This window comes from Propithecus coquereli, unplaced genomic scaffold (assembly GCF_000956105.1).
Source record: "Propithecus coquereli isolate 6110/MARCELLA unplaced genomic scaffold, Pcoq_1.0 Scaffold220, whole genome shotgun sequence".
In the NCBI taxonomy this organism is placed as follows: Eukaryota; Metazoa; Chordata; class Mammalia; order Primates; family Indriidae; genus Propithecus; species Propithecus coquereli.
This window is the reverse complement of record NW_012147190.1, coordinates 530,401-548,300: the sequence shown is the minus strand read 5'-3', so window position 1 is coordinate 548,300 and position 17,900 is coordinate 530,401. Positions and strand designations below refer to the sequence as shown.

The window sequence follows — 17,900 nt, the reverse complement described above, 5'->3', positions numbered from 1 at the left end:
TATTGCCTTTTCTACTGAATCATTTTCCTTGCAAGAAAAGGTACTCCATTTAAAACTAATCTTTAGTGGGAATGTACTTCATAATCGAAGAGGAGAGTTACCGGTGCTTTATTTTATTTCTCTCAGGTTTTCAAGCAAATTTAGGAAGAGAATGGGGGTTTAATTTCTTCTAAAAAGTGTAACAAGGCCTGAAGAATATTGTCTGCTTCTATTTCGTAGAGCAGCTCCATGTATAGGATTCAAATTGCTTAGGAAACAGTGTGACAAATCATTCACCTCTTTTTTTGTGTTGCCTGAGTCAATGTCTGGGGGACACAGTCCCATTAGTACTCAGGGACTCAGGTCATCATTTACAACCTTCCCTTAACGTCAACAGAAGAGATGAATTGCAGAGTCAGTCTCTCTCTCTCTCTTTCTCTCTTTCTCTCTCTCTCTCTCTCTCTCTCTCTCTCTCTCGCTCTCTCTTCCTTGGTAACCTCAGAGTTCTACGTGTCATTGTTGGTGCAGGGAAGCCCCGTGGTGCTATCACATCTTGACTATAAGGTAGTATGAAGGAATGGTTAAGGTAATGGGCTTTCAAAGTCAAATGGAGCTCTGAATCTCAGCTCTGTTCTTGCAGAGGTTAAATGTTTTTAGGTGAGGTCTTCGCTTTGCCGAACCTCGGTTTCCCCATTTGCTATACGGGCATGATGATGTGAGGCCGACGTCACAGGTTTTTCGGGAGGCTTAACCACTGAAAGCAGTGAACCATTGAAAGCCCTGGGCAAAGTGCCTGGCACTGGAAGAATGGTATTATGGGGAGTATGATTGGGGGTAGCTAAAGGGGATATTCCTTTGACTTTTCAGGAAATTATTCTGAAGAGAGCGGCAGACATTGCAGAGGCCCTGTACAGCGTCCCCCGCAACCACAACCAGCTCCCGGCCCTTGCTAACACCTCGGTCCACGCGGGGATGATGGGCGTGAATTCGTTCAGTGGACAGCTGGCAGTGAACGTCTCCGAGGCGTCACAAGCCACCAATCAGGGTCAGAAGCTGCTGCCCTTCCCCTCCCTCCTGCCCTCCCTGACCCTTTCCAACCTCAAGCTCCCTGCTCCACATTTATTTGTCATAAAACAATTTTATTTTAAAAAATTATTTTTGTCCCAAAGGGGAGAGTCTTAGTTTGTGTGTCTCCAATGTTACTGTAGAATTTTGGTTCCAACTGTCACATCTGATAATCTAGTACAGGGGGCTGGAGAGGTGCATGCATTTAGCCACGTCTACATTTGACTTTTCACCATAAACCGTGAGTGACAGATCGCAAAGAGGGATGGAATTAAAGTCCTGAGGGGCCAAAGCACATCATTCTTGCCCAGGGAATAGGAACCTGTTCACTCCAGGGTACATCTCTTCGGTCAGGATTTATTTCTGCTCCAAAATGATAATTTATAGGCCTGCATTGCCACTTCTCACGGCCCTGCTAAGTATTTATGATCTCCTAAGAAATGTGTCTTTTGCTCGCTTTCCATTTTAATCACAGAGCTAGCACCACCAACCCACGCACATGAATCACCCAATCCCTTCCTTCTGGGTTGTGGCGAGGGGGCAAGAAACAGAGACCTTCCTTTCCCTGAGTCTTCCAGGATTGCCACCATCTGAACGCCACCCTCATCCCCGGTTTCGCCCCCGCCCCTCAGGTTTCACCCGCAACTCAAGCAGCGTATCACCACACGGGTACGTGCCGAGCACCACTCCCCAGCAGACCAACTATAACTCCGTCACCACGAGCATGAACGGATACGGCTCTGCCGCCATGTCCAATCTGGGCGGCTCCCCAACCTTCCTCAACGGCTCAGCTGCCAACTCGCCCTATGCCAGTAAGTAGAGATGTGTGTCCTGCCTTCCCACACGTTTTCCCTGGAAGAACTGAGCATCGTGCTGTGTGGCCCACTGGGCAGGGCTCCTCGGTCGGAGGGCTCCCATCCTGCAAGGCACTGCCCCAGGTGATGCCACTAAAGGCACCCTCCTCTCCAACAGAAACCTCTGCTCTCTCTTGCTCACCTTCCTCCCCAACAAGTCTCCCCGGCTGCAACCCAAAGCAGCCAGATGATGTCATTCCAAGAACCCACACGTGGGAGTCAGAGGGAGATGGGTTGGCTTCTGCTTCAACCAGTTGCAAACTGGTGGCCCTCGACATGTCCTCCCCAAGTCTTGATTTTCTCATCTGTAAAATGGGAAAGGAACTATCACCCACCCCATCCAGGCTGTGAGACATAGATAAGATAATGTAGGTAATGAGCTTGTCCTGATGGCTGGCACATGAGAGGCACATTCAATAAATCTAAGTAATAATCACAGTAATCCAAAGATGATAATAAGTGGTGGTGGTGATGGTATAGCGTAGTAACAATAGTCTAAAACTTAAACTCTCTCCCTTTAGGAATAGGACTCCTTTATTTTTTATGCTTAAATTTTTTTCTCTCTTTGTGTTGCTGTATACTTAAAAAAAGAAAACAAATCAAAAAACACACTTTATTTTATCCAAAAATCTGGCAAACTAAAAAAAAACACATACATACACAAGAAACATTCTTTGGTATCTTGTCCCTGCCTTAAAGAAGTTTACCTTAAGTATTTTTTTGGTACAGCATTTATATTGCATCTAAAGAACCTCCATGAACTGGCATCTTTATGTATAAATTGTCATAAGCCATGTCCCCAAAATCTCTTTATTTCCCTCTGAGGATTTTTACATAGGTAACTAAGTTCATCTTAGACATTGTAGGTGACTCTTTCTATGTGTAAAATGTGGCCAAACATTTGTGGAAGGATAGAAGGTGTATCATTTTTTTTTTTTTTTTGAGGCATAGTCTCACCCTTTTGCCCGGGCTAGAGTGCCCTGGCGTCAGCCTAGCTCACAGCAACCTCAAACTTCTGGGCTCAAGCAATCCTTCTGCCTCAGTCTCCCGAGTAGCTGGGACTACAGGCATGAGCCACCATGCCCGGCTAATTTTTTCTATATATTTTTAGTTGTCCGATTAATTTCTTTCTATTTTTAGTAGAGACGGGGTCTCGCTCTTGCTCAGGCTGGTTTTGAACTCCTGAGCTCAAACAATCCGCCCGCCTTGGCCTCCCAGAGTGCTAGGATTACAGGCGTAAGCCACCATGCCCGGTCGAAGGTGTATCATTAAATGAAAGAATATTTATGATTTTTAAAAAAGAGTCTTGGCTAAAAATCATGCCTTCTCTCATGGTGAAAACGTGGACTGTGCTCATTTTTTGAAAGACGAAAGCTAACTCTTCACCTTTAAGAGAAGTTATTTCTGAAAGTATACTTAGGTACTTTTACTTTCTGGGTGAAGTTTTCTGCTAAGGGGACACAAAATTCTATATTTCTATTTTATTAGTTTGGAATCAGCAGTTCATTGAACATTTAAAATTCCCCAAATAATCTGCATATATTATGTCTGTCTGCTCACAAGTCAATGTTTGGGGTCAGTTTCGCATCAGATTTTGATTTATCGAAAGATTGTTTCTCATAGATCTATCATTTCAGTGTTCCCCCATCTATTCAATCAGAAAATGTTTCAATCATGACCTGAAAATTAAAAGGTGGCATTCTTAATTAAATCAATAAACTAATTGCTATATGGTAGCAATTCAATTTAGGGGCTTGGAATGCTCTCCTTCTCAAGCCCGTGCAGACACTCAGTGACTTCAGCCCGAGATTGCATCTGTCAGGCTGTGAAACTTCGAACATTTCATTTCCATTAATTGATTTCTTCAGCGCTCGCAAATATAGTATTAAATTCTCAAATAGGCTCTCAGATGGGATGGTTTTATCTGCATAAATGCAAATAAAACAATAAACACAAAGCCCAGTTGATTTGAATTTTTGCCTCCATCATATTTAATTATTCATAAACCACTCATGTTGAAAAATTCCGACGGAATAAAAATACAAAATAAGACATTCCACCGGTGAACATACTTTCTAGTGTGGTGGCTGATAACTAATAATGTTATAACAAATGGAGCTGCTTGACGGTATTTCACCCCTTCCTCCCGTAACCGCCTCCCCAAACTCCCCACCTCTAAATACACATAATGATCGCATTTGCCAACCAGATTAATTGCCTTCCTCAGTGAACCAGCAGGATCTCAACTCTACGAATATTTAAAAATCAAACCTCCGGTGCAGGAGTTTTGCAATTTAAATGGGTGTTATTATTGAGCGTATTTTCACATTTACAAATCCTAAGAGATGTATAAAAATGCTGGCCTCATTAAAAGAAAAAGTACAGTTTAGAAAATGTTTGTGAAAACTCTGAGGATGGCGGCTCTGTGTTCTGCTCCATGAAGCATTCAGTGCGTTTGGATTGTGTAGTGCCTTGGGCTGTTTATAAGGGGTCATTTCCCCCAATGGCAATTGCTGCCTATGACCGATTCGATTCCCACTTCCTTAACCTTCCAAAGCCAGCAGGCCAAGGATAAGGCCACACAGACAGCTCTTTGGACTCTGGTGGGCTCATGGGAATGAAGCCTTCCCCCTGGAGATCTGTTTCCTTTGCAGGGCAGCATAGTGGAAAGAGCTCTGAATTCGGGCGGATTCCTGGCTGCAGGCATTCTAGCAATGGCCCTTGGGCAAGTAGCTAAACTACTTTGAGTCTCAGCCTGCTTCTCTTGCTCAGTGATTCGCCCAGACTTAAGGTTGTTTTGCCAATGACAAGATGAAAAAGACTGGAAGATTCTTGTGAATGATAAAGCAATATATAATGTTTATTACATAATGTGAAAAATAATAAAGTAGAAGCAAGTGCCTAGAATTCAAATTAAGTGCCTGAAAATCACTGGACAGAATTCATATTTTCTGTAGAAAATGGAAGAAGTAGAAAGTGAGTGTATGAAAACATTAGTCTTGACTTAGAGTGCGTGAAATCTTTGTCTCCTAAAGTAAACCTAAAGATTATTAGCCGTGAGCAAAGATGAGAGGCCAGGCTAAGGACTGTGGTTGGTGGAGAATGTACATCTACCAAACTCTTTGATAGCCCCAAGCTACTAGGTTTTTCTCTCTCTCTGAATTGCCAAAGTTCTCCCATCATTAATTATCTGCAACCCCACTACTACCAGACTGTGAGTATTTATATAAGGCTTCTATCCTACTGGTTATTAATTCACTAACATTTATGTACAGCTCCAAGGGGATATAAAGAATTTGAAACTTGTACCTGTAGTTCTAAACGGTCCACAAATGCTACATGTGGCAGTCTGTTTATCCCTCCGGCTTCCTACCCCCCTGTATTTATGTTGTGCAGTATTATGGTACTGTCGTGTCCTTAAGGAACTCACAGCCTCATGGGGAGAAATGGGACACAAATGCACCACCATCCGCCAGTGCCTTAAGTTGGAATCCTAGGCTTGCCTCCCATTCACCCCTCTTCCTCACACCTCTCATTCCAGCAGCAACCATGCCCTCTCAAGCTGGCCTCCTACTATTTCTCCTGTCCCTAGTCCCTTTGCTAGAACCTTAGCATAGGTGCTACCTGGAGTGTACCTCCTGACACCTCTACTGTGAAGCCTTCTCTGATTTCCCTTTCGTGCCTCCGCTGAGTTGGCCTTCTCACCTTTGTCACTATTTTGTGCTACTCCATCCTTATAAGAAGATATTGCCCTTTTGTTTCCTGGCCTGGAAAACTCTGAGGATGGTGGCTCTGTGTTCTGCTCCATAAAGCACTCAGTGTGTTTGGATTGGGTAGTGCCTTGGGCTGATTATAAGGGGTCATTTTTCCCTGGGTGGCAAATGCTGCCTACAACTCCAGTGCCTAGCACCCTGCCTGGCACAATAAACACATGAAAGATCACCAGCAATGAAAGGTAGTGTGTGCTAAGTACCAAATGCTGAAAATGGACAGGATCCTGTGAGTTCAGGGAGGGTTCATGCCAGAGGATAGCCTGAGCGGGGAGGAGCAGGATGGCCAGGCAGGGGTTGGCTCTGGGCTTCCTCGTCCCAGAATGCCATGCGAGGTGCTGATTTCTCCTTTCCCATTGCCTGTCTTAGTAGTGCCATCCAGCCCCACCATGGCCTCCTCCACAAGCCTCCCGTCCAACTGCAGCAGCTCCTCGGGCATCTTCTCCTTCTCACCAGCCAACATGGTCTCAGCCGTGAAACAGAAGAGTGCTTTCGCACCAGTCGTCAGACCCCAGACCTCTCCCCCTCCCACCTGCACCAGCACCAACGGGAACAGCCTGCAAGGTAAGCCCCAGGCCCCACCTGCCAACCCAGATCCAGCGCCCTGACCTCACCCTCCCAGGGCCTGAAACAGATACATCATTGTTGCTGAGGGGATCAGCTGTGAGCATTCCTGCTTCTCTCTGCCCTCATCTCTTCTGTTCTTTTGTGTTTCCTTTCCTCGGCCCTGGCCCCTGGCCCTTGGCTCTACTCATCCCTCTGCTGGAGTTGCCTGAGAAGTCCTCTTTCCAACTCCAGCAATTCTGCTCAGGCCCAGGATTCGCTTGGGAATACTGCTTCCACTTACTAACACCATCATTTCTCTTTTCTCCTCTCTCATTCCCTGTTGTCGCCATTATCAGATCAGTCTTTTGTGGACTCTAGCAAGTTCTCCACTGCAGGGTCTCTCCCAGGACTGGCCTTCTCCTGAAGTAGGTCACTCAACCTGCCCTTCCTGTTGCCTGTGTCAGAGTGAACGCGTGCGGGGCTGATAACAGGGAGGGGGTGAGCCATGTCCCAATCAGAGCCCTGAAGTTAAAGCATCGGAGACCAAAGGTCAAAGACATACTACTGGGATCCAGAAACCCCAAAATACCACTAGGGTATTCTGGTTCATCTTAAACTTGTTCAATCACTTTCCCACTATGGAATATGGAAAATAACAGAGTCACCAAGAGTTGAGATGACCTTTTAATTCACTGAGAATAAAATTACCCACCCTTTAAAAATGAGTCCACCATTTCTCACATTTTTCTTATGTGCTCAGCACTACATGGCAGTGTTAGCCTGCACAACCTCATTTATTGCCCCCTGAAGGATTGTGTGATAGGTGCTCAATGCCCCTGCTTTACAGATGAGAAAACTACAAGTTGGAGAGGTTATGAAATTGCTTGCTTTCGACAGCTGGTACGTGGCAGAAGCTGGCTTCCAACTCAGGCTCACTCATTCATCTCTTTCTGTCTTCCAAGTACTTTATTACTCAAAGTGGGTACAAAGGACTTACCCAGAATTCCTAAGGCAGCTGGGAGGAAAGCAAGATCAGTAAAACAATCAGCCACCATTTATTGAGCACTGACCGAATGTGCTAAGCACAGAACAGACATGATCTAATTTAATCCTTACAACTTCCTGAAGTATACGGGCTATTGTGATCTTGATAAAGCTTGATAAGCTTGATAAAATGCAAGCTTAAAGAGGGTAGATACCTGCCCACAGACATAGCCAGTAATTGTTGGAGATAAATGTAAACTCTGGCGGGGTCTATGCCCTCACTGGTGCAGGTCACCTGGCGGCCTGGGAGGGGTCAGGAGAGCAGTGCAGAGCAGTCTAGGATTTCTTAGCCCATTTCTTATGTATAAGTCCATGCATATTTATGCTTATCTACACATACTTCTTTACATCGTTGTAAGCATATATTGATTCTCCTGAAGACCCTATGGTGTCAGTACTAGTTCCATTGTATAGATGGGGAAATTGAGGCTCAATTTGCTGTAGGTCACACAGTGAGTAAATGATAGAGCCAAAATTGAACACAAACCACGTGACTTCAGAGCCTGGGCACCGAATCACTTTGTCTTTCTACCTCCAGAAGGGTTGAGAAACCCTCTGGCAAGTCTTGAGCACAGCTAAAGTCAGAGCCCAGCAGAGCATGCCTATGCTACTTACTCTAATACACATTGGCGAATCCATCCTCTTAGAGGAAAGGGGAGAACAACCTGCCTGGAACTATACTGCAGGCAGTGTTATTCCTGGTAGAAAATGCCCACCTCTGCAAAGGCGGGCCAACCCATTCCTGCAGGTCTGACTCCTTTTTAGCTAAAAATAATGCTTTGTCAACCTCGGTACACCTCCAGCTGGCAAACCAGGGGTGTAATACTTGAGCGAACATAACTTATAATAGGTTTAAATGATGATCATGCATATGGAAAGCAGAAATTTACCATTCTTGAGCTGCCAATCTCAGCCTTTGTTAAACATAGATTTGACATCAGAAACAAGACAGGATGGAGTTTGTAATCAACAGTTGAGAGTTAGCACTTAAGAGGAGAAGGGCCCTGCTGTCAGGAGGTCCTTGGCTATATCACTGGCCGACAGTGATGTAAGTGGGCAGCCCCCAGCGTGGCCTGATGTCTTCTCATGCTGTGTGGACCTAGGAGAGGACAAGACGGGACTGGAAATAGGAACTGAGCTCAGATTTTAGGACCTCCTTGGTTTCAGGAAGATCTGGTGACATAAAGGTGTGCGTGTGTTTAAGTAATGGTGAAACCACTTCAAGACAGGGACACATACAAAGTTTGTGCATTTTTCCTCTGGGGCTTTTCTAAGCCAATTCTAACCAATTACAGATCCCAAAAGCACAGAGGCTGTTCCCCCCTCTCTGATTAGCAGCCCGGTCTCTGCCTCAAGTCACCTTTTCTAACGCAGAGCAGCACAGCGAGGAGGGTTTGAGGTCTGACTCAGGACCACACTTCGGGCTGGATGTGCTGTTAGGAATGATGCCGTCCTCTCCTTCTGAGGGAACATGTGTCATGGAGATTCTTCTGGACTTTCCCCTACTCCATGGTCTGACTATTGAGCATGATAAAAAAAAAAAAAAAAGTGGTTTTTGTTTTTCCAATGTTATCACGCACCAAATCTCCCTACTTTGGAGGAGATGTTAGTGGTGCAAGTATGAGCAGAGAAATTAAAGTCAAATGAGCTGAGACCATCGTACTTTAGCTGTTCTTTCTGTCCACGCCACCTGTAGCCAGCTCACTCACAGGTGGGGCCCACACTCAGGAGTTTGCATGCCATCTCAGGCAGGGCAAGGAGGACCCAGCCTTCAGGGACCAATACCAGTTTTTCAGGCCAATGCCATTTTTTCAATACCATTTTTTAACGCTTGCTTGGGCCATAGTAGAAGTTTCCGCTGAGAAAAGTGACATTTCGGCAGCGGGCTTTAGAATTACTTCATCTTTAACCTTCTAAACTCCATGTCTATTATAAAAAGGGATGTAGGCAGGTTATAGAATTGGATAAAGATCTCCGAAGTGTTTTGTTCCTCCTTCTCCTTTTCAATGTTACATTAGCACCTACTTCATTTAGAACCACCTAGTTCAGAACCATGATCATTAAGACAGGGCAAGTGACTAAGGAAGAGTTGGTTAAGCAAATTGACCATGGAAACAAGATTAGAGGTGACACATTTGGGCTAAGTGTTTTAAAGGCCTAGTTACCTCCATCTACCACTCTGTCAATTGTACATCATTCTGTTTTTTTCTAAAGTCTACTCCTTAAAGCCCTCTTCCCCGGCAGCCCCCACTTAGCCTCCTCTAGTCACTGCATGCATGTTTATTCCCCAACAAATAAGCATGGCAATCTCACATGGTGGTGATGATGGTGAACGCAGCCACTGACGCAGGAGGGCTTGTTCCCAGCCTGGCTCCCAGCCACCCTTTGAGGTGGGCTGTTCATCATCCACATTTTACAGATGTGAAAACCAAGACTTGAAGCTAAGTTAGCTTGTCCAGAGTTACCCAACTAACAAATAAGGAAGCAGCAGCTTCAAACCTGGGCAGATTGACCCGACTTTGTTAAGCCCCTGTGCTATATTGCCTTACCATATTGAAGCCATTGGGTTAAGCCCATGTGGGCTACAAAACCCTGACCTTAGAAACTTTCTCTGTATTAGGAGAGACACTACATCCAGGTAAATAAGGCAGATCTGTCTTGGAGAGGTTGGGACCTTCGCTGGGGAAGTACAGAGAAGGGAAAGATTAAGGAGAATTCAGAACAGCCTCATGGAGAAGGTTGCCTTTGAACCAGACCTCAGATGAGGGGCGAGTAGAATTCGGCATGGGGAGATGCGGCAGAGGGGTGTTTTAAGCAGAAGGACTAAGAGCATCCTCAGCTGAGGAGCAGAGGCAGACAAGTCCCGGGAGATGTGCAGTGACCAGTGAGTGGCTCAGCCACCTGGAGCACAGGTGCCACAAAGCAGGGGTGAGGTTGAAAATGGCGGTCTTTATTTGGAAGTCAGGAGTTCAGTTTCTTTATGTATACTTTATAATTCACAGATTCTACCATGATCACAGCTGGCTTTCTCTCCCAGGTAGATAAAACCTTTGAAAATCTACCATATGTCTGAGGAATTATTTTTAGGACTAAGCAACTCTCGTCTCAGAACTTCTGGAGACTCACAAGATGTTCTGTTAAAAAAATAAGAATGTGGTGGTCAAACCCATTTAGAAATTGGTGCTCACTGAATCACTGACTTGGAGATCCACGAAATAAAGGCTCTGAGACATCCCGAAGTTAACCAAAAATGACTGTTTCATTTAGTTTGGTAAACTTACTTGCATACAGAATCCTTTTCTGTGAAGTAAGACCAATGAAACACTTTGGATAATTCAGCTGTACTTTGGATTTAAAGAGAAAAATGCAGAGATACCTCCTTCCATTCTTATCTAGATGAAGTCATTGATAAATCCTGATTCCAACTCCCCAAGTGTGTCTGTTTGTCATAGGCCAAAGGCTTGAGTCACTCCCTATGCTTAGCCTTTGATCATGGAGACGTCCTCTCTCTTCTCCTGAAGCTCATGTCCCTAGAGCTTGGATTCTCTGCAATTCAGGCCTCAGAGGACATCGTTAATCAAGAAAGAGGCAGCCCCAAGAAGGCTGTCACATGCCATTAGAATCCCCACTAATGTAGTGATTCTGAACCGTAACCATGTTGTCTACGCAGTGAAAAATTAAAAACAGAAAGGCCAGAGTAATTTCACAAATACAGTACCCGTATACCGATTTTTTCCTTTCCTACATTGCTGAAGCTTAGGCTGGCTGGTTGGCTTCTCTGGACTTTAAATATCATGCAGTTCAGTACCAAATCTTGTGGAATTCTCTTTTTCTCCATGCACATATTCAGTCTGTGCAAGATCTGCCCCCCCCCACCCCCTGTTCCTGATTAGCTCATAACGTGTACACATATGGTGGTTTGGGGAAGACCACATTCCACCCTCCCACTCCAACTTCTCCTAGCTCTGCAAGACTTTCCATTTTGTCTTTGTTCCTATCAAAATGTGGCGACTGGAATGAAAAATGTATTGCCTTTCAAACCAACAGTTTTCTGAGCTTCCATCAGAGAACGTGATCCCCCAGCTGCTGGGGCAAATGGCAGAGCCGCCGTGGTCTTGTGATGTTTTGGCACGTGGTCCTGGGAGTGTGGTGTCCTCATGGGAATCTTCATGGGCCCCACTTGGGCAAGTCAGCATGCCAGCAGCATTTCTGGAACATTCCAAGCTTCAGACACCCATCCTTCTCACCCACATAATTAATCTTCAGATTGCAGCACAGATAGAAGAAAAACAGCTCCTAAAACCCGAGAGCTTCATGCACTTATGCAGTGGGGTTTCTTTGTTTTCAAAAAAAGGCCTCTTTTGAGATGTCTAAGCTCAGAGGCCACAGACATCTTTACCCACAGTTTACTCATCAGTAAGCATTCTGCCTTTGGAGTTTAGGAAGTCATGAATGAGATTTAGGGCTCTGAAACCCCCGATGTTATACACAGAGTTCTGGGTGTAGACACATACGGGCTTCTTCCAGAGAGAGGCTCTGTAGCTTCTGTTAGACTCTCAGAGAAGTCTGTGTGGCCCTATGAAGGAAAAAAAAAAAGTGGGAACAGGCCAAACCCACCCCTAGAGCCCCTCAGATTTGGTAGGATCCTCCCTTCTACCCACTCGGATGAAGGCACGCCCTGGCAGTGTCGCCTCCATCCCCACCCAGGGAATTCGCTCACTGGTGTTTCCACCCCGGAGTCTTGAGGTGCTGGAGTTTGCAACCCCTAGAGTTCCGATTAAGAAGCGCTGTTACCTATGAGCCAGCACTTCAGTTAGAACTTTTAACATGGCCTGAAGTGGAGGTTTAATCTAATTAATCTAACACATTATTCAGGAACGAAAACACTGCCTAGATTTTTTTTTTTTCTCCTGGTCATCCAAATGAAATGTTTTCAGGGCCCAGCTAATAAATATTGTCTGGACCCACCAAACAAATTAGCCAGAAGTTTGTCAGCTTTCTACTTTGCCTTGATTCATATTGACACTGCTGGAGCTATCTGACTATACTGTCGGGAGCTGTCCTTTAATGCCAGGCACACAGAATAGATTTTGGTAGGAGGCAGAAGTAGACTTGCTTCTTTTGCCACAGGCTTCGCACTCCTGCTGTCTTTAATAAGGGTGCCTGGACCCACCTCCGGCCTGGATGAAAAGATCCTTAGGGAGGCAGAGCCATGCTGGGCTGTCACACAGCAAAGACCCCCTACACCTCCTTGCCTTTGGAGTGACAGCATCTTGAATTCTCAAGTTAAGGCTTGGATTGAAATACCGAGCTCCTGGTTTCAGTCAAATCTAGGGCTCACTTGAATCTTAGGGGGACTGCATTTCCAACTGATCCCAAATCTTTCGGGGTTTAAGTTGGTCTGCATTTGGCAAAAGGCAACTTCCTGTTTCTAAGAAAAAAAGGCTTATGAGGGCTTACGAAAAGGACTCCAGGAGCTTTTGGGCTGCAAAAAGGGCTCTTGCAAAACAACATTTGGATGATTTACGTGTAAATGAATCAGAAACATGTGGATTGAATTTCCTTGTGAATACAGATGGGTTTAAAAATTAACGGAAAAAGTGTTTGGCAAAATGCTTTTTGGTTTTTCTTTTAATTGAATCTAAAATGTCAGGGGTGGGGGGGGTGGGGAAACAGGAAGAATGTGGGGGCCTCAGGGCTCAGAGCCCTGCCTGGCCTCCCTGAGTTTACTGCAGGATTTGTGGTAGTGGGGTTCACTTAAAAAAAAAAAGGGACATTCTTCCAGACGTGATCATTGGTAGATGAAGGGGGCCCACTTCCTAGACACAGTCATCACTGACAAGAACATTAATTTAAATTTGGAATTGTCAATTAAAAGAAAGCAACAACTTTCTCTCTCTGTCTGACAGGACACTAAACTATCTTGGGAGCTAATATGGCTGCCCCTTGCGGCATATTTTGAAGTTGCTACCCTGTTTTAATTTCCTTATACATATCCCTTTATTCCTCCCACCCACCCAGCATGTGAAGGGAGCCACATGGATGGTGCCTATTTGATAGAAGAGGAAACAAAGCCCAGAGAAGTTAAACAACACAAGGTCACACAGCCAGTTTAGTAGTAGAAGTGGTGGCTTCAACATCACAGCAGCTAACGTCCATCAGGCCCCTCCTGGGAGCCGAACCCAGGCTAAACACTTCACATGTGTTATTTTAGTTAAATCTCCGATAACCCTAAGTGCTGGGATTGACTGTATTGTCCGGTTGAAGCAGCTGAGGCTCAAAGAGCCAAGTAACTACCTCGGGGGGGACAGACTCCGGAGCGGAAAAGCCGGAGGCCAAGACCCGGCCTGATTCTATGTTCTCTAAATACCACTCTGTGTAGCCTCCTATAATAACCCTGAACACTTTGAAAAATTTTTGGTTACCTCAAACAGCCTTCCCTTTTCCCAGGATCTCACCCCAGCTTCCCGAGGCTACAATTTTCTAGGAAATATGGTCAGACCATGCCAGAAACCTTGAGTGAAGCAGTGGTATGGAAGACTTTTCTGCAGTTTCATGGAAACCTGTCTTCTCCTCCCTCTCCGTGCTTTTCCCTTGTGCATAGTCCCCGTGAGCAAGGCCTGCTGTAGCTGGCGTCTCCTTCTCCCAGCCCCGAAGACTGAAGGGAAGGTGCTCAGACTGCTGCTCTGTTGCTGTTTTCTTGCTTATACAGAGCATAGGAAAAGCCTTGCTTTTTTTGTAGAAATTGCTTGCAGTTGGAATGGATCGGTTCTTTATAATTTGGATGTGAAAGGGAGGGAAACAAAGAGGGACAAATTGAAAATTCTCACTATTTTGCAAGGTTTGGGGCTGCGACTTTTCCAGAGGTATTCGAACTATGCAACTTTCTAGTTATGTTTTAAAATTGAAATCAGATTTGGAGGGATGTTTAGGATATTCTGTTCTGTTAAGGATACATGCACATGCTGATTTATTATAATTTGTAATAAAGTACTTGTATATTTTATAACAAAAACTCATTCCAGAGGAGATGAGAGCACATTTGTGGCTCATATTCAAACAACATAGTTGTGTGTGGGTGTTTTGTTTTTTTTTTTCCCCATCTTTATTTTTTTTCTCAGTGAGAAGTTTGGATGTAAAACCATTGACTTCTGTCTTCTCTTTCCATAGCGATATCTGGCATGATTGTTCCTCCCATGTGAAAGAATTGCCTTGAAGAGTTTTATTAATGAAGAGGTTGGATTCTGCTACAGAGAGTAATCTGATATAAGTCCCAGAGTGGAACTTTCAACTCAGGCCTTTTTAAGAGGAATCACAATAACTGCAGATTTTTAAACAAACAAAATCACCGACCTTGCAAATACTGAAATTGGAAGGAATCTGCAAGTGCAGGGTGTTGGTTAAAGTTGTACCTCCCATGTATTTGGGGGATATATTTATTCTGTATTGGTAAAAGCAAATCCAGTTTTTCTTTTTCTTTTTTTTTTTTTTAAGCTTAATTCTGCAATCATTTGTCTTTTATAAACCGTAAAGCTATATACAAGGGACACTATAAATAAGACTCCATGTTTTAATTTATGATGTTTTTAAAGCTGTGTAAAAGGAGAATGAAGTGGTGATATTTACAAAAAAGTTTAAAAAAAAGAAAAAAAAAAAAAGCTTGTATGGGACAGAATAGGAATGCCAGTTAGATTTTTTAGGAAAACTAAGGGTCGGCTTTTGCGCCTTAAAGCATATCAAATGGTAGTTAGCTCAGACAGTGCATTTTCAATATCTAACTTAACACGCCATCCCTTAGCAGTGCAAGCTTATTTATCTCTTCCGTATTGTTGTCTTAAGTAACTGTGTAAATAAATGCAGCCTGGAAAGTTAAAAAGCGACGTAAGTGATCACATTTTTCCCTCTACTCAAAAATCCAGTGCCTCTAGACAGATTGTTAAAACCGCATATTTAAATCTGATCTCATTCTCTCATTTTACTTAAGTCAACTTCTTCTGAAGCCCGTGGCCTCTCAAGAGCTTGGTGGCACACGTACTGTGTGAGAATCTCCTTTGAGACTTCATGAAACAGGGTCTAGGCACAGAATTCCACACTCTGCCCTTCAGTTAGCAAGCCAAAATCTCACTTACACTCCCCCATGGACAAGTTGGAAGTGTGCTCATCCTAAATGCTGACTTCATACCAATCCTCCAAAGGCTGACAAAAGCAACATGGCAGGAGTTTCCGATTTTCCCATTCAAGATAGCGCCTCTATCTGTCGACCCTTCCGTCTGTAACATAATAGATTAAAACAACAGGTTAAGTGCTTTGGAATTAAGAGTGAAAAGGAAACTGGGGGAAAGGAAAAGAAGGTTGAAACCTCCAAAACATAGTTTTCTGTTCTATGAAAATTTTTGCTCTCATTATCTGGGAAGTGTTCTTAAAAGGAAGAATTAATAGCAAAGATGCAGCAAAGCTCTGAGGATGCATTTGCCTGATATTTCTTTCTTTGCTGTTGTGTTTTTGTATGTAGTTATAAATACTGTAGATTTTTTTTGTGATTTTTTTTTGCCAAAGTTGTTGTTCTATTTATACATTTTAATGTCTTAAGACGGTTTTTCAATATCACAAAAAAGATTTTACTGCATATTTTGCAAAGAAAATAAAAGCTCACTACCTTTAGCTTGCACATACTTGCAAAGTTAATTAAAAGGCTTTTTGTTTTAAAGGGGATTTTGTAAAATATCCATATAAATAATGTATTTATCTTTGGAATTTGTACATTGCTTTTTCCCTTCTTCCTCTTCCTCCCACCCCCAGTTTATTTTATCGTGTACGTTTGCTATGTGAAAAGTGCGTATTTGTTTGGTCACCTACACTTGTATTAGCTGTTTCAATGTGATTTTTAAACATTTCATTTATAGTTATTTTTAGTATTGTTTTAAACCATGCTTCAATTTTTTTTATTTCCACCCAAAAGCCATTGTCTATTTTTGTATTATTTGTAAGTTAAGAAGTTTTTTCCAATATATGGCAAAAAAAAAAATAGTAGCATATTATTCTTGTAGTATTTAGTTCTGTAGACTAAAAAAAAAAAATGTATCCTTTGCTTTGGAAGCTTATAAAATGAAACCTAATGCTGTTTTACTCTATTAATATGCATGGAATCTCTCCCTTTGGAGTGACGCATTTTGTGCATTAAATTCGGGGGAGAAACTTCATAGAAATCAATGAACATACTTTCTTTCTTAAGTCTGCTTGTATATTTCCTCTGTCTTTCACATAAATATAAACCAGCAGATTGGATGCCTTAACAATGCAAATCATATTCATTTCACTTGTACATTGTAACTGTGTACCAGAACTGTCAATCATCACTAACATTCTAAGAAAAAAGAAAAAGAAAAAAGAAAAAAAAAAAACAAAGAAATCGAAAAGCACAAAAGAACTGTTTTGTTACCTTAAGACAATGTAACTTTTTCTAGTAGAGCAAGAAATCATTTACAACAATGCTGCAACTGTGCATGCCCTCATATGGATTTTGCAATGGTTTTCACTAGACTGTCAGAGTGCGATTTTTATGGGTCGGGGTGGGTGGGGGACGGGAGTTGCGGGAGGGAAGGGAGGGGAGGAAAGCTGATTTTTCATGGTGAGAAATAATAATGATGACTAATAATAATAATAAAAAAACTGGAAAATGTAAGCAAGGTGGACGCATTGCTTCTCGGTACTCAGAAAGGTTGTCTGAATTCGTGTGGTAAGCGCTGGCCTGAAGATGTATACAATTTAAAGCCATATTTTGTCTGGTGAGCCCCTTAACTGTTTGTGAAGGAACGGACGGTTAGCCGGTAAGGTGTCTGGCTTAGCCCCTGACAACAGACGCTACCCATCTATCAGCCATGTGCAGTGGTTAGAACTTTTCTTGGAAGTCCAAAGAGCCTTTAAAACGTGTATGATTTGTGTTTTGTTGCTTCTATTTATATATTGATTAGATGAAATGACATTCTGGCCCTCTGACCCTCTTTCTTCTATACAAAAGTTTTACAAGGAAAAGGTGTTCCCCTAAATGCAGAATATGGCTTTAAGAAGAAAATGAAATAGAGAATTAAATTACGATTTCAGTTTTTGGGGAAAAATACAGCTTCTGGATGACTGGATTGCATAACATGCCCTGGCCTCACATTGTACTAGGATGCAGCTTAATGAAGTCATCTCTAAATCTACTAACCTTTCACCTTCGTATTAAAACTTTTTGAATAGACACACACTGTACAGTTCAATTGTTAGAGAACCTAACTACTGTAGAGATTGTTATAATTTTTTTTTTTTGCAAAAATTCAAGCTGTAAAAACTTTTCAACTTTCACAATATTTAATTAAAGTTACTTCCTGTCTGTGATGGCAGCTCCTAGTTGTGTATTCATTTCTCTATTTCAGATGAGCCAAAGTCCACCATAATGTAAAAGATCTGGGTTTGCAATTACTCAGACCGGTGTTGACACGTAGAGAAAAGGAATTAGGGTAGTCCTGGGACACCCACTTTCTTTCTTTGTAGGTCCTTGGGGATTTGCTAATCTGGGATGCAAATTAAACACGCGCAGCGTACTGCTGCCCTCTGCCGGCAGCAGCTGAACGTGCACGTACCCTCGCTGGCCCGCGGAGGA

At 43.2% G+C, this 17,900-nt stretch overlaps 1 protein-coding gene across 5 annotated transcripts in view; it reads left to right on the top strand.

The window, feature by feature from the left end:
- EBF1 (early B-cell factor 1) overlaps positions 1-17,640 on the top strand; it is a 391,177-nt gene extending 373,537 nt beyond the window's left edge. For 3 of the 5 annotated variants that reach the window (XM_012644794.1, XM_012644791.1, XM_012644793.1), the window contains 4 exons: positions 847-1,024; positions 1,677-1,856; positions 6,038-6,232; positions 14,429-15,138. In XM_012644794.1, coding sequence (XP_012500248.1) covers positions 847-1,024; positions 1,677-1,856; positions 6,038-6,232; positions 14,429-14,460 — 585 coding nt within the window. In that variant the 3' untranslated portion in view covers positions 14,461-15,138. Of the gene's footprint in view, positions 1-846; positions 1,025-1,676; positions 1,857-6,037; positions 6,233-14,428 lie in introns of all 5 variants that reach the window. The other 2 variants (XM_012644792.1, XM_012644796.1) reach the window with 2 other exon arrangements.
- The last annotated feature ends 260 nt before the right edge of the window (positions 17,641-17,900 follow it).